The sequence below is a fragment of the Somniosus microcephalus genome, chromosome 5 (assembly GCF_052327205.1).
Source record: "Somniosus microcephalus isolate GS21.2 chromosome 5, FLI_Smic_1.0, whole genome shotgun sequence".
In the NCBI taxonomy this organism is placed as follows: Eukaryota; Metazoa; Chordata; class Chondrichthyes; order Squaliformes; family Somniosidae; genus Somniosus; species Somniosus microcephalus.
In genome coordinates, this window is record NC_140991.1 from 3259745 (window position 1) to 3272790 (window position 13046).

The window sequence follows — 13046 nt, forward strand, 5'->3', positions numbered from 1 at the left end:
ATTCAGTCACTGGCTGTTGTGACCCCATCTCTGACTGCTCTCATGCAGACTCAGATTGAGGCCATGCGAGCACTGACTGCTGCCATCCTCTCTGGTTCAGACACATTGCCCCGGGGCTCTCACCACACCGCAGCAGGCCAGCAATCTGTGCTCCAGCAGATTGCTCCGGATGCTGAAGTGCTGCCCCGTGGGAGTGCCAGTGTGTCGGTCGAGCAGGGAGTTGCTGTCCTCTCTCAAGATGACAGCATTCCTGCTGCCACCACTGCCACTTCTCCACTGCACTTGCCACCGCCTGTAGGACAGACTGCTGCCGCCCGTGTAGAGTTGGTGCAGTCTGCAGCCGGGCCCTCCAGGCCCAGAGCTGGTCGAGGCCGTCCTTCAAGGGCATCTGCAGTCTCAGGTTCTGACATTCAGCAGCCTTCCACCAGCCTTGCTGCAGCCACTGGGGTTCCATTATGGAGGAGCAGTAGGGTGGGAAGGGGGGAAGTGCGCAAGGGAAGGAGATCACCCTCGAAGGGCAAAAAGTAGGAGGTGTGACAAAATGTTGGTCATTTTTTTATTAAAGGCCGAGGTTCGTGGTCAAACTTTTGTTTAGTGTTTTGGACATTATCTCCAGCTTGTGAGAACCAGTTATGCTAATGACTTTTTTGTGTTTCTTTCTATTAGTTTGTCATGAGGAAATGACACACACAGAGTTTGTAAAATAAATAAGTTTTTGTATTTAAAATGTACATGTTTGGTCTTTGCAATCATTGCTGCCTTAGCCGGCTTAGGGGTTGCGGGTTGGTTTCATTCATGTTGTTCTCAATGGCAGAAGCCATTTCCTCAGCAGGGGCCTAGAAGTGGCTTGCTATCAGCCATTGACAGATGGCCCTTCCAGTTTCTACATTGTGGGCCTTCCTCCCGCCTTGGTGCTGCTGATGATCATCCTCCTCCTCTTCCTCCTCCTCTTCCTCCTCCTCCTCTGGTGGTGCTCCAAGGCCTGGTGGCATTGGCTGGGTCCTGAGGTTTGCCAGATTATGCAGCATGCAGCACACAACAACGAAGTGAGAGACTCGCTCAGGCGAGTACTGCAGAGCTCCTCCAAAATGGTCCAGACAGCGGAACCATTGCTTGAGCACGCCGATTGTGTGCTCAACGATGTTCCTGGCAGCTAGATGGCTCTCATTGTACCGCAGCTCAGCAGGGGTGTTGGGGGTATGGACCGGTGTCATCAGCCAGGTGCAGAGTGGATAACCCTTATCCCCAAGGAGCCAACCACTTGGGTGATGCGGTGCCTGGAAAAGTTCTGCCACAGTAGTCTGGCGCAGGATGTATGCATCGTGGCTGCTGCCAGGATAACAGGCATTGACGGCAAGTATCAGCTCTCTATGGTCACAGATCAACTGCACGTTTAAGAAATGGAACCTCTTTCGGTTGCGGAAATCCTCAGCAATCTCATGCGGAGCACGCAAAGCCACATGCGTGCAGTCAATGGTGCCCTGCACCATGGGGAAGCCCGCTATCCTCACAAAGCCCATTGCGCGTTCTTGCTGCTTGTCTGGGGTCATGGGGAAAGAGATGTACTCTCGTCTCCTTTTATAGAGGACATTTGTGACCCGACAGATGCAGCAATGCACCGCGAACTGGGAGATATTGGCGATGTCCCCAGTAGCTGATTGAAATGAGCTGTGGCATAAAAGTTCAGAGCCTCTGTTATCTTCACTGCCACCGACAGAGACGTCCTGCTCCTCAGTTGAGGCTGCAGATCTGGCTGAAGCAGGTGGCAGAGCTCAGTGACCACCTCCTTGCTGAAGCGCAGCCTTCGCAAACACTGCCCCTTAGACATATTAATGTATGAGAATTGTTGGCGAAATACCCTGGGAGGGTAAGGTCTCCTGTACAGAGGCCTGCTGGCCCTCCTCCATCTGGCCATGATTGCCACTCTCTCTCTGCGTCTCTGTGCCCTCCGATTCTGCTGGTGCAGGACGACGCCCCCAATTAGTGCAGCCCCCATAGTCTCTTGGCAATCAAAGTAATGAAGGTCAAAAACCAAAGTACCTGCAAATTTATGCTCAGTAGCCAAAACTACTTCACACAGCGTTGACTCAATGCAGAAGTCTCTCTTTGTCTCTCTTAAAATCTCTCTCTCTCTCTCAGAACGAGTGGTGCAAAAATGTCTACCACAGAAAAAGCCAGGAAGAGGCCCCCTTTAAATAGCGCCCCCCCAGCCTCACAGCGACTGGGAAGCGTTTGGTTGGCTGGGCGGAAAGGAGGGGGCGCCACTGAATTTCCGTTCCGGGGCGCCCCAAGGGCGGTGCACGCTCGAATGACGTGAGGATCTGCGTGCGCAGGAGATCGGGGCGGTATTGTTTAGCGCCGCTGCAAAATGTCCGGTCAATTTCGCGAGAGGCGCAGATATCGCCGCGCCCGGGCGCTAGTTGCCTTGCGCCCCATTAGCGCCCTCTTAAGGCACTAACGGGAGGTGTAAACCAACTGAATTTTTCCCCCTCTGTCCCTTCCTGTCACACTCTGCTTATTTTTACCCAAATCGCTACACTGCTCTATTGCCCTGACCTTTCTCTTTAGATTTCTGAATTTCCCCTCACCTGACCCCCCCCTTTTTTATTTTAAAGCCCTATCTACTGCCCTAGTTATTCGATTTCCCAGGGCTCTGGTCCCAGCCCGGTTTAAGTGGAGACTGTCTCAACGGAACAGCTCCCTCTTTCCCCAGTACTGGTGCCAGTGCCCCATGAATTGAAACCCCTTTTTCCCACACCACTCTTTGAGCCACACATTTAGCTCTCTGATCTGCTTCACCCTATGCCAATTTGTGCGTGGAATTGGAGCATTGACTCTGCCCATTCCTGTTGGGAATTGGAGTGTTGACTCTGCCCATTCCTGTTGGGAATTGGAGCATTGACTCTGCCCGTTCATGTTGGGAATTGGAGTGTTGACTCTGTGCATTCCTGTTGGGAATTGGAGTGTTGACTCTGCCCATTCCTGTTGGGAATTGGAGCATTGACTCTGCCCATTCCTGTTGGGAATTGGAGTGTTGACTCTGCCCATTCCTGTTGGGAATTGGAGTGTTGACTCTGTGCATTCCTGTTGGGAATTGGAGCATTGACTCTGTGCATTCCTGTTGGGAATTGGAGTGTAGACTCTGTGCATTCCTGTTGGGAATTGGAGTGTTGACTCTGTGCATTCCTGTTGGGAATTGGAGCATTGACTCTGCCCATTCCTGTTGGGAATTGGAGTGTTGACTCTGCCCATTCCTGTTGGGAATTGGAGTGTTGACTCTGCCCATTCCTGTTGGGAATTGGAGCATTGACTCTGCCCATTCCTGTTGGGAATTGGAGTGTTGACTATGCCCATTCCTGCTGGGAATTGGAGCATTGACTCTGCCCGTTCCTCTTGGGAATTGGAGCGTTGACTCTGCCCATTCCTGTTGGGAATTGGAGTGTTGACTCTGCCCATTCCTGTTGGGAATTGGAGCATTGACTCTGCCCATTCCTGTTGGGAATTGGAGTGTTGACTCTGCCCATTACTGTTGCGAATTGGAGCATTCACTCTGCCCATTCCTGCTGGGAATTGGAGTGTTGACGCTGCCTATTCCTGCTGGGAATTGGAGTGTTGACTCTGCCCATTCCTGTTGGGAATTGGAGCATTGACTCTGTGCATTCCTGTTGGGAATTGGAGTGTTGACTCTGCCCATTCCTGTTGGGAATTGGAGTGTTGACTCTGCCCATTCCTGTTGGGAACTGGAGCATTGACTCTGCCCATTCCTGTTGGGAATTGGAGCGTTGACTCTGCCCATTCCTGTTGGGAATTGGAGCGTTGACTCTGCCCTTTCCTGTTGGGAATTGGAGTGTTGACCCTGCCCGTTCATGTTGGGAATTGGAGTGTTGACTCTGTGCATTCCTGTTGGGAATTGGAGTGTTGACCCTGCCCGTTCCTGTTGGGAATTGGAGTGTTGACTCTGCCCATTCCTGTTGGGAATTGGAGTGTTGACTCTGCCCGTTCCTGTTGGGAATTGGAGTGTTGACTCTGCCCGTTCCTGTTGGGAATTGGAGTGTTGACTCTGCCCGTTCATGTTGGGAATTGGAGCGTTGACTCTGCCCATTCCTGTTGGGAATTGGAGCATTGACTCTGCCCATTCCTGTTGGGAATTGGAGCGTTGACTCTGCCCATTCCTGTGGGGAATTGGAGCGTTGACTCTGCCCATTCCTGTTGGGAATTGGAGTGTTGACTCTGCCCGTTCATGTTGGGAATTGTAGTGTTGACTCTGTGCATTCCTGTTGGGAATTGGAGTGTTGACTCTGCCCATTCCTGTTGGGAATTGGAGTGTTGACTCTGCCCATTCCTGCTGGGAATTGGAGCATTGACTCTGCCCATTCCTGTTGGGAATTGGAGCGTTGACCCTGCCCATTCCTGTTGGGAATTGGAGCGTTGACTCTGTGCATTCCTGTTGGGAATTGGAGTGTTGACTCTGCCCATTCCTGTTGTGAATTGGAGTGTTGACTCTGCCCATTCCTGTTGGGAATTGGAGTGTTGACTCTGCCCATTCCTGTTGGGAATTGGAGTGTTGACCCTGCCCATTCCTGCTGGGAATTAGAGTGTTGACTCTGCCCATTCCTGCTGGTAATTAGAGTGTTGACTCTGCCCATTCCTGCTGGGAATTGGAGTGTTTACTCTGCCCATTACTGTTGCGAATTGGAGCATTCACTCTGCCCATTCCTGCTGGGAATTGGAGTGTTGACGCTGCCTATTCCTGCTGGGAATTGGAGTGTTGACTCTGCCCATTCCTGCTGGGAATTGGAGTGTTGACTCTGCCCATTCCTGTTGGGAATTGGAGTGTTGACTCTGCCCATTCCTGCTGGGAATTAGAGTGTTGACTCTGCCCATTCCTGCTGGGAATTGGAGCGTTGACTCTGCCCATTCCTGCTGGGAATTGGAGTGTTGACTCTGCCCATTCCTGTTGGGAATTGGAGTGTTGACTCTGCCCATTCCTGCTGGGAATTGGAGTGTTGACTCTGCCCATTCCTGTTGGGAATTGGAGTGTTGACTCTGCCCATTCCTGCTGGGAATTGGAGTGTTGACTCTGCCCATTCCTGTTGGGAATTGGAGCATTGACTCTGTTCACCGCTTTTATGTTGCAGTTCAGTGAATCCAGGAAGATGCTGCTGGATTGGATGGATGAAGTGGATCAGCGCCTGGGGACTCAGAAGGAAATTGCTGTTCACTGCAGTGATATTAAACAACAGCTCACCCAGCAGCAGGTCAGAATTCTAGGAATATAAAACTTACCTGAACAGAGAATAACTGAGAATTATAAACAATTGTTTCTCCGTAATAATATGAGAGGTGCTACTCACTTAAATGTGACACTCTCCCTCACCAATGTGTAATACTCATCAATCATAGAATGATACAGCACAGAAAGAGGCCATCAGGATGACCAAGGCTGAGAGCTGAATATCCAAGGATATTCGATATTTAGGAAGTACAGGCATAAAGGAAAAGGAGGTGGGGTGGCATTGTTAGTAAAGGATGAAATCAGAACAATATTGAGAAACGATGTTGGCTCAGAAAATAAAGATGTAGAATCAGTTTGGGTGGAGCTTAGAAGCACCAAGGGGCAGCAAACATTGGTGGGAGTTGTCTATAGGCCTCCAAACAGTAGTGGTAATGTAGGGGATGGCATCAAACAGGAAATTAGAGATGCATGTAACAAGGGTACTACAGTAATCATGGGTGACTTTAATCTACATATAGACTGGCCAAACCAAATTAGCAATAATACTGTGGAGGATGAATTCCTGGAGTGTGTACGAGATGGCTTTTTAGACCAGTATGTTGAGGAGCCAACTAGGGAACAGGCTATCCTAGATTGGGTATTGTGCAATGAGAAGGGGTTAATTAATAATCTTGTTGTGCGGGGTCCTTTAGGGAAGAGTGACCATAACATGATAGAATTCTTCATTAAGATGGAAAGTGAAGAAGTCCAATCCGAAACTAGGGTCCTAAATCTAAACAAAGGAACCTACGAAGGTATGAGGAGTGAGTTGGCTATGATAGATTGGGGAGCTTCATTAAAAGGTATGATGGTGGATAGACAATGGCTAACATTTAAGAAACAAATGCATGAATTGCAACAGTTATACATTTCTTTCTGGCACAAAAACACAAAATGAAAAGCGGCCCAATCATGGCTAACAAAAGATATTAAGGATAGTATTAGATTCAAAGAGGAGTCTCATAAAGTTGTCAGAAAAAGTAGCAAGCCTGAGGATTGGGAGCAGTTTACAGTTCAGCAAAAAAGGACCAAGAGATTGATTAAGAGGGGAAAAATAGAGTAAGAGAGTAAACATGAAAGGAACATAAAGGCAGATTGTAAAAGCTTCTACAAGTATGTAAAAAGAAAAAGATAAGTGAAGACAAATGTAGGTGCCTTACAGTCAGAAACGGGAGAATTTATAATGGGGAACAAGAACATAAGAACATAAGAAGTAAGAGCAGGAGTAGGTCATACGGCCCCTCGGTCCTGCTCCGCCATTCAATGGGATCATGGTGGATCCGAATCTAGACTCACGTCCACTTCCCTGCCCGCTCCCTGTAACCCCTAATTCCCTTATCTGCTAGGAAACTGTCTATCTCCGTTATAAATTTATTTAATGTCGCAGCTTCCACAGCTCTCTGGGGTAGCAAATTCCATAGATTTACTACCCTCTGAGTGAAGAAGTTTCTCCTCATCTCAGTTTTGAAAGGGCAGCCCCTTATTCTAAGATTATGCTCCCTAGTTCTAGTCTCACCCATCAGTGGAAACATCCTCACCGCATCCACTGGAAATGACTAAACAATTAAACATGGTAGAGGACATAAATAACTTCCCAGAAATGCTCGGGAACCAAGGGTCCAGTGAGAAGGAGGAATTAAAGGAAATTGGTATTAGTGAAAAAATAGTGCTGGGGAAATTAATGGGACTGAAAGCTGATAAATCCCCAGGGCCTGATAATCTGCATCCCAGAGTAGTAATAGAGGTAGCCATGGAAATAGCAGATGCATTGGTTGTCATCTTCCAAAATTCTATAGATTATGGAACAGCTCCTGCAGATTGGAGGGTGGCAAATGTAACCCCACTATTTAAAAAAAGGAGGGAGAGAGAAAACAAGGAACTACAGACCGGTTAGCCTAATATCAGTAGTAGGGAAAATGCTGGAGTCTATTATAAAGGATGTGATAACAAGACACTTAGAAAATATCAACGGGATCAGACAAAGTCAACATGGATTTATAAAAGGGAAATCGTGTTTGACAAACCTACTGGAGTTTTTTGAGGATGTAACTGGTAGAATAGATAAGGGAGAACCAGTGGATGTGGTGTAGTTGGATTTTCAGAAGGCCTTTGATAAAGTCCCACATAAGAGGATAGTGTGCAAAATTAAAGCACATGGGATTGGGGGTAATATACTGGCATGGATTGAAAATTGTTTAACAGACAGGAAACAGAGAGTAGGAATAAGTGGGTCTTTTTCGGGGTGGCAGACGGTGACTAGTGGGGTACCGCAGGAATCAGTGCTTGGGCCCCAGCTATTCACAATATATATCAATGATTTGGGTGAGGGAACCAAATGTAATATTTCCAAGTTTGCTGACGACAAGAAACTAGGTGGGATTGTGAGTTGTGAGGAGGATGCAACGAGGCTTCAAGGCGATTTAAACAAGGTGAGTGAGTGAGCAAATACATGTCAGATGCAATATAATGTGGATAAATGTGAAGTTATCCACTTCGGTAGGAAAAACAGAAAGGCAGAGTATTATTTAAATGGTGATGGATTGGGAAATGTTGATGTACAAAGAGACCTGGGTGTCCTTGTACACCAGTCACTGAAAGCAAACATGCAGGTGCAGCAAGCAGTTAGGAAGGCAAATGGTATGTTGGCCTTCATTGCAAGAGGATTTGAGTACAGGAGCAAGGATGTCCTACTACAGTTGTACAGGGCCTTGGTGAGACCATACCTGGAGTATTGTGTGCAGTTTTGGTCTCCTTACCTAAGAAAGGATATACTTGCCATAGAGGGAGTGCAGTGAAGGTTCACCAGACTGATTCCTGGGATGGCAGGACTGTCGTATGAGGAGAGATTGAGTTGACTAGGCCTGTATTCACTAGAGTTTAGAAGAATGAGGGGGGATCTCATTGAAACGTATAAAATTCTGACAGGGCTAGACAGACTGGATGCAGGGAGGATGTTTCCCCTGGCTGGGGGGGTCTAGAACGAGGGGTCACAGACTCAGGATACGGGGTAGGACATTTAGGGTTGAGATGAGGAGAAATTTCTTCACTCAGAGGGTGGTGAACCTGTGGAATTCTCTACCACAGAAGGCTGTTCAGGCCAAGCCACTGGATATATTTAAGAAGGAGATAGATAGATTTCTAGACACAAAAGGCTTCAAGGGGTATGGGGAGAGAGCGGGAATATGGTATTGAGGTAGAGGATCAGCCATGATCATATTGAATGGCGGAGCAGGCTCGAAGGGCCGAATGGCCTAATACTGCTCCTATTTTTCTGTTTCTGTGTTTCTATTCGGCCCATTGTGCCTGTACCAGCTCTTTGAAAGAGTTCTCCAATTAGTCCCAAGCCCCTACATTTTCCCCAGAGCCCTGCACATTTTTTCCCTTCAAGTATTTATCCTGTTCTTTTTCGAAAGTTACTATTGAGTTACTATTCCAGATCACTGGCTGCATAAGAAATAATGAAGTATTTTTACACTTGATTATACCTTGTTCTTTTCCATAGCTATTCTCAAACAAATGAAATGGTGATCTCTGTTCCTCAAATGCTCTCCCACTGAAACAGGCTCCACTTGCCCCAATTCACTGTCCAGAACTAGATCCAGCACTGCTTCCTTCCCCATTGGGCTGGAAACTAATTGATCAAGAAAGTTCCTTTGTACACATTTCAGGAATTCGTCCCCCTCTTTGCCCTTTACACTGTTACTATTCCAGTCTAAATTAGGATAATTGAAGTCTCCCATTATCACTACCCTGTAGTTCTTCCATCTTTCTATAATTTGCCTGCAAATTTGCTCCTCTATCAGAATGTAAGAAATAGGAGCGGGAGTCGGCCATTTGCCCCTCGAACCTGCTCCGCCATTCAATCAGATCATGGCTGATCTTCTACTTCAACTGCACTTTCCTGAACTATCCCCATATCCCTTGATTCCCTTAATATCCAAAAATCTATTGATCTCTGTCTTAAATATACTCAACGACTGAGCCTCCAGAGCCCTCTGGGGTAGAGAATTCCAAAGATTCACCACCCTCTGAGTGAAGACATTTCTCCTCATCTTTGTCCTAAATGGCCGACCCCTTATTCTGAGACTGTGACCCCTGGTTCTAGACTCCCCAGCCAGGGGAAACATCCTCCCTGCATCTACCCTGTCAAGCCCTGTAAGAATTTTGTATGTTTCAATGAGATCACCTCTCATTCTTCTAAACTCTGGAGAATATAGGCCTAGTCTACTCAATCTCTCCTCATAGGACAATCCCCCCATCCCAGGAACCAGTCTGGTGAACCTTCGTTGCACTCCCTCTATGGCAAGTTTATCCTTCCTTAGGTAAAGAGACCAAAACTGTCCACAATACTCCAGGTGTGGTCTCACCAGGGCCCTATATAATTGCAGTAAGACGTCTTTACTCTTATACTCAAATCCTCTTGAAATAAAGGCCAACATACCATTTGCTTTCCTAATTGCTTGCTGCACCTGCATGTTAACTTTCAGTGATTTATGTACAAGGACACCCAGGTCCCTCTGAAAACCAACATTTCCCAATCTCTCACTATTTGAAAAATACTCTGCTTTTCTATTTTTCCTATCAAAGTGGATAACTTCACATTTCTCCACGTTATATTGCATTTGCCATGTTCTCGCCCACACACATAGCTTGTCTATATCCCCTTGAAGCCTCTTTGCATCCTCCTCACAACTTACATTCCCGCCCAGCTTTGTATCATCAGCAAACTTGAATATATTAATGGGCCAGAACTTCGGGTCCCCATGGGTGAGTACTCGCTGGGTACTCACGCGTAGGCCCAACAAAAGTGCCGGTTTCGTGCATGCACTGCGCATGCACGGGAAACCGGAACTTCCGTTCCCTTAAAGGAAAGGGTTCACAGGTCGAACGCGTGCGCCGGAGAGGCAGCGCGTGCGCATGGAACTTCTGGTTTTTTTACAGGTTTCTCCGGGAGGGTAAGTCTCCAGGAGCTACGCTTTTAAAAAGCAGTCGCAAGGCCTGCTTTTAACAAGGTAAGTGGTGAATTAAGTAAAATTAAAACATTTTTTCCACAGGTTTATTATTTTTACATACTTTAAAGAAAGGTATGTTTATTTTTAGCCCCATTAAAAACTGTAATTCATTTTTTCAAAAATTTAAATTATTGTTTAAAATTGTTATTTTATGTAATTTATAGTTATTTTAAAAATGTGATTTAAAAAAAAATGTATTTGAAGTTATAGTTATGTTTTGGGGCTGAACTCTATTCATAGATTTGACAGGTCTTCCTGTGAAATCTATGAATAGAGATTCACTGCTATGATTGGCTCTCCATGGCCCACGTGATCCCAGGGGACGCTTCGAACTAACTGCGCCCCTGGGATGCGCAAGGACTGCGCGCCGGCAGTTGGAGCAGGCCCTGGATCGGAATCCCACATGGACCCACAGCACAACGGCCGGCGCGCTAGTGCAGGTCGGGGGCTTGCACCCGCGGGAAGCCTCCGACCCGAATTTCTGGCCCATTACATTTGGTCCCCTCATCCAAATCATTGAGGTAGATTGTGAATAGCTGAGGCCCAAGCACTGATCCTTGCGGTACTCCACTAGTTACAGCCTGCCAACCCGAAAGTGACCTGTTTATTCCTACTCTCTGTTTTCTGTCCGTTAACCAATCCTCAATCCATGCTAATATATTTCCCCCAATCCTTTGAGTACTAATTTTGTTTAAAACCTCTTGTGTGGCACCTTATCGAATGCCTTCTGCAATTCCAAATACACCACATCCACTGGTTCCCCCTTAACTATTTTCTAGTTACAACCTCAAAAAACTCCAGTAGGTTTGTCAAACACGATTTCCCTTTCATAAATCCATGTTGACTCTGCCGAATCCTATTATTATTTTCTAAGTGCCCTGTTACCATGTCCTTAATAATAGATTCTAACATTTTCCCTACTACTGATGTCAGGCTAACTGGTCTGTAGTTCCCTGTTTTCTCTCTCCCTCCTTTTTTAAATAGCGGGGTTACATTTGCTATTTTCCAATCCAAGGGAACCGTTCTAGAATCTATGAAATTTTGGAAGATGACAACCAATGCATCCACTATCTCTATAGCCACCTCTTTCAAAACCCTAGGATGTAGGCCATCAGGTCCAGGGGATTTATTGGCTTTCAGTCCCATTCATTTCTCCAGTATTATTAATACTAATTTCTTTCATAAGAACATAACAAAATAGGAGCAGGAGTCGGCCATTTGGCCCCTCGAGCCTGCTCCGCCATTCAAGGAAATCATGGTTGATCTGATCTTGGCCTCAACTCCACTTTCCTGCCTTTTCCCCATAACTCTTGACTCCCCGTAGCTCAAATATCTGTCCATCTCCGCCTTAAATATATTCACTGACTCCGCCTCCACAGCTCTCTGGGGTAGAGAATGCCAAAGATTCACCACCCTCTGAGAGAAGAAATTCCTCCTCATCTCTGTCTTAAATGGGCGACCCCTTATCCTGAAACTATGCCCCCTCGTTCTAGATTTCCCCACAAGGAGAAACACCCTCTCATCATCTACCCTGTCAATCCCCCTCAGAATCTTATGTTTCAATAAAATCACCTCTCATTCTTCTATACTCTATTGAGAATAGGCCCAACCTGCTCAACCTTTCCTCAAAAGACAACCCTTCTGATGCGCTATCAATTACTCATAAAAGACTGAGAGTTAAGAGAGTAACTAAAGGCTTTTATTAACAAAAGAATGAAGGTCTGCCTCGAGTGGTCGACCGGTCCAGAAATACAAAGGGCTGGGGAGCAGTCACCTTTATACTAGGACTTGTGGGAGGAGTCAGCCGAGGCATGTCCAGGCATGTACACAGTGGAATACAAACAGTGGTTTACCACATTCACCCCTTGTTTAAAATTGAGTCCGGTGGGGTGAAGTGTATTAAAAGTTAGTGTATTGGAGTCTCTCCGGAAGCCTTGTCTGCCGCTGTGATCGGCGTGGCGACGGCAGGGGTAGTGGAGCTTCCGGCGTCGAGTCCTGCGTGGGCTGTGGCACAGGCGTGTCGTCCTCGTATATGTCGAGCGGGTCGCGGGGCCCAGGCCTGCCGTCTGCTGGGGCTGGATATCGAATCGTGGGGGGGGGTGGTAGTGAGTAGTGGGTTACTGCGGCCCCCGAGGGTGCAAGGTCTCTTATGGAGACTGTGTCCTCCCGCCCGTCCGGGTATGCAATGTAAGCATACTGGGGGTTGGCGTGGAGGAGGTCGACCCTCTCGACCAGGGGGTCCATTTTATGGGTCCTCACGTGCCTTCTCAGTAGGACCGGCCCTGGGGACGTCAGCCATGGCGGTAGCGATGACCCCGATGTGGACTTCCTTGGGAAGACAAACATATTCTCATGAGGGGTGGCGTTAGTGGCAGTGCAGAGCAGTGACCGAATAGAGTGGAGCGCATCGGGGAGCACATCCTGCCAGCGGGAGGTTGGAAGGCCCCTAGACTTTAAGGCTAGCAGGGCGGCCTTCCAAACTGTCACATTTTCTCTTTCCACCCGTCCGTTCCACCGGGGGTTGTAACTGGTGGTCCTGCTTGTGGCAATACCCCTAGTTAGCAGGTACTGACGGAGTTCGTCGCTCATAAACGATGAGCCCCGGTCGCTATGGATATAGCTGGGGAAACCGAACAGGGTGAAGAGGTCGTTCAGACATTTAATGACCGTGGCACTGGTCATGTCCGGGCAGGGGATGGCGAACGGGAAACGGGAGTACTCATCAATAATATTGAGGAAGTACACATTGCGGTCGGAGG

At 47.5% G+C, this 13046-nt stretch overlaps 1 protein-coding gene across 1 annotated transcript in view; it reads left to right on the plus strand.

Annotated features, from left to right (window-relative positions):
* The window catches only part of macf1b (microtubule actin crosslinking factor 1b), a 565261-nt gene that overhangs the window by 471237 nt on the left and 80978 nt on the right, over positions 1 to 13046 (plus strand). Inside the window, exon 24 of the mRNA XM_085987168.1 lies at positions 5139 to 5258. Within this exon, the coding sequence (XP_085843294.1) occupies positions 5139 to 5258 (120 nt within the window). The remainder of the gene's footprint in view (positions 1 to 5138; positions 5259 to 13046) is intronic.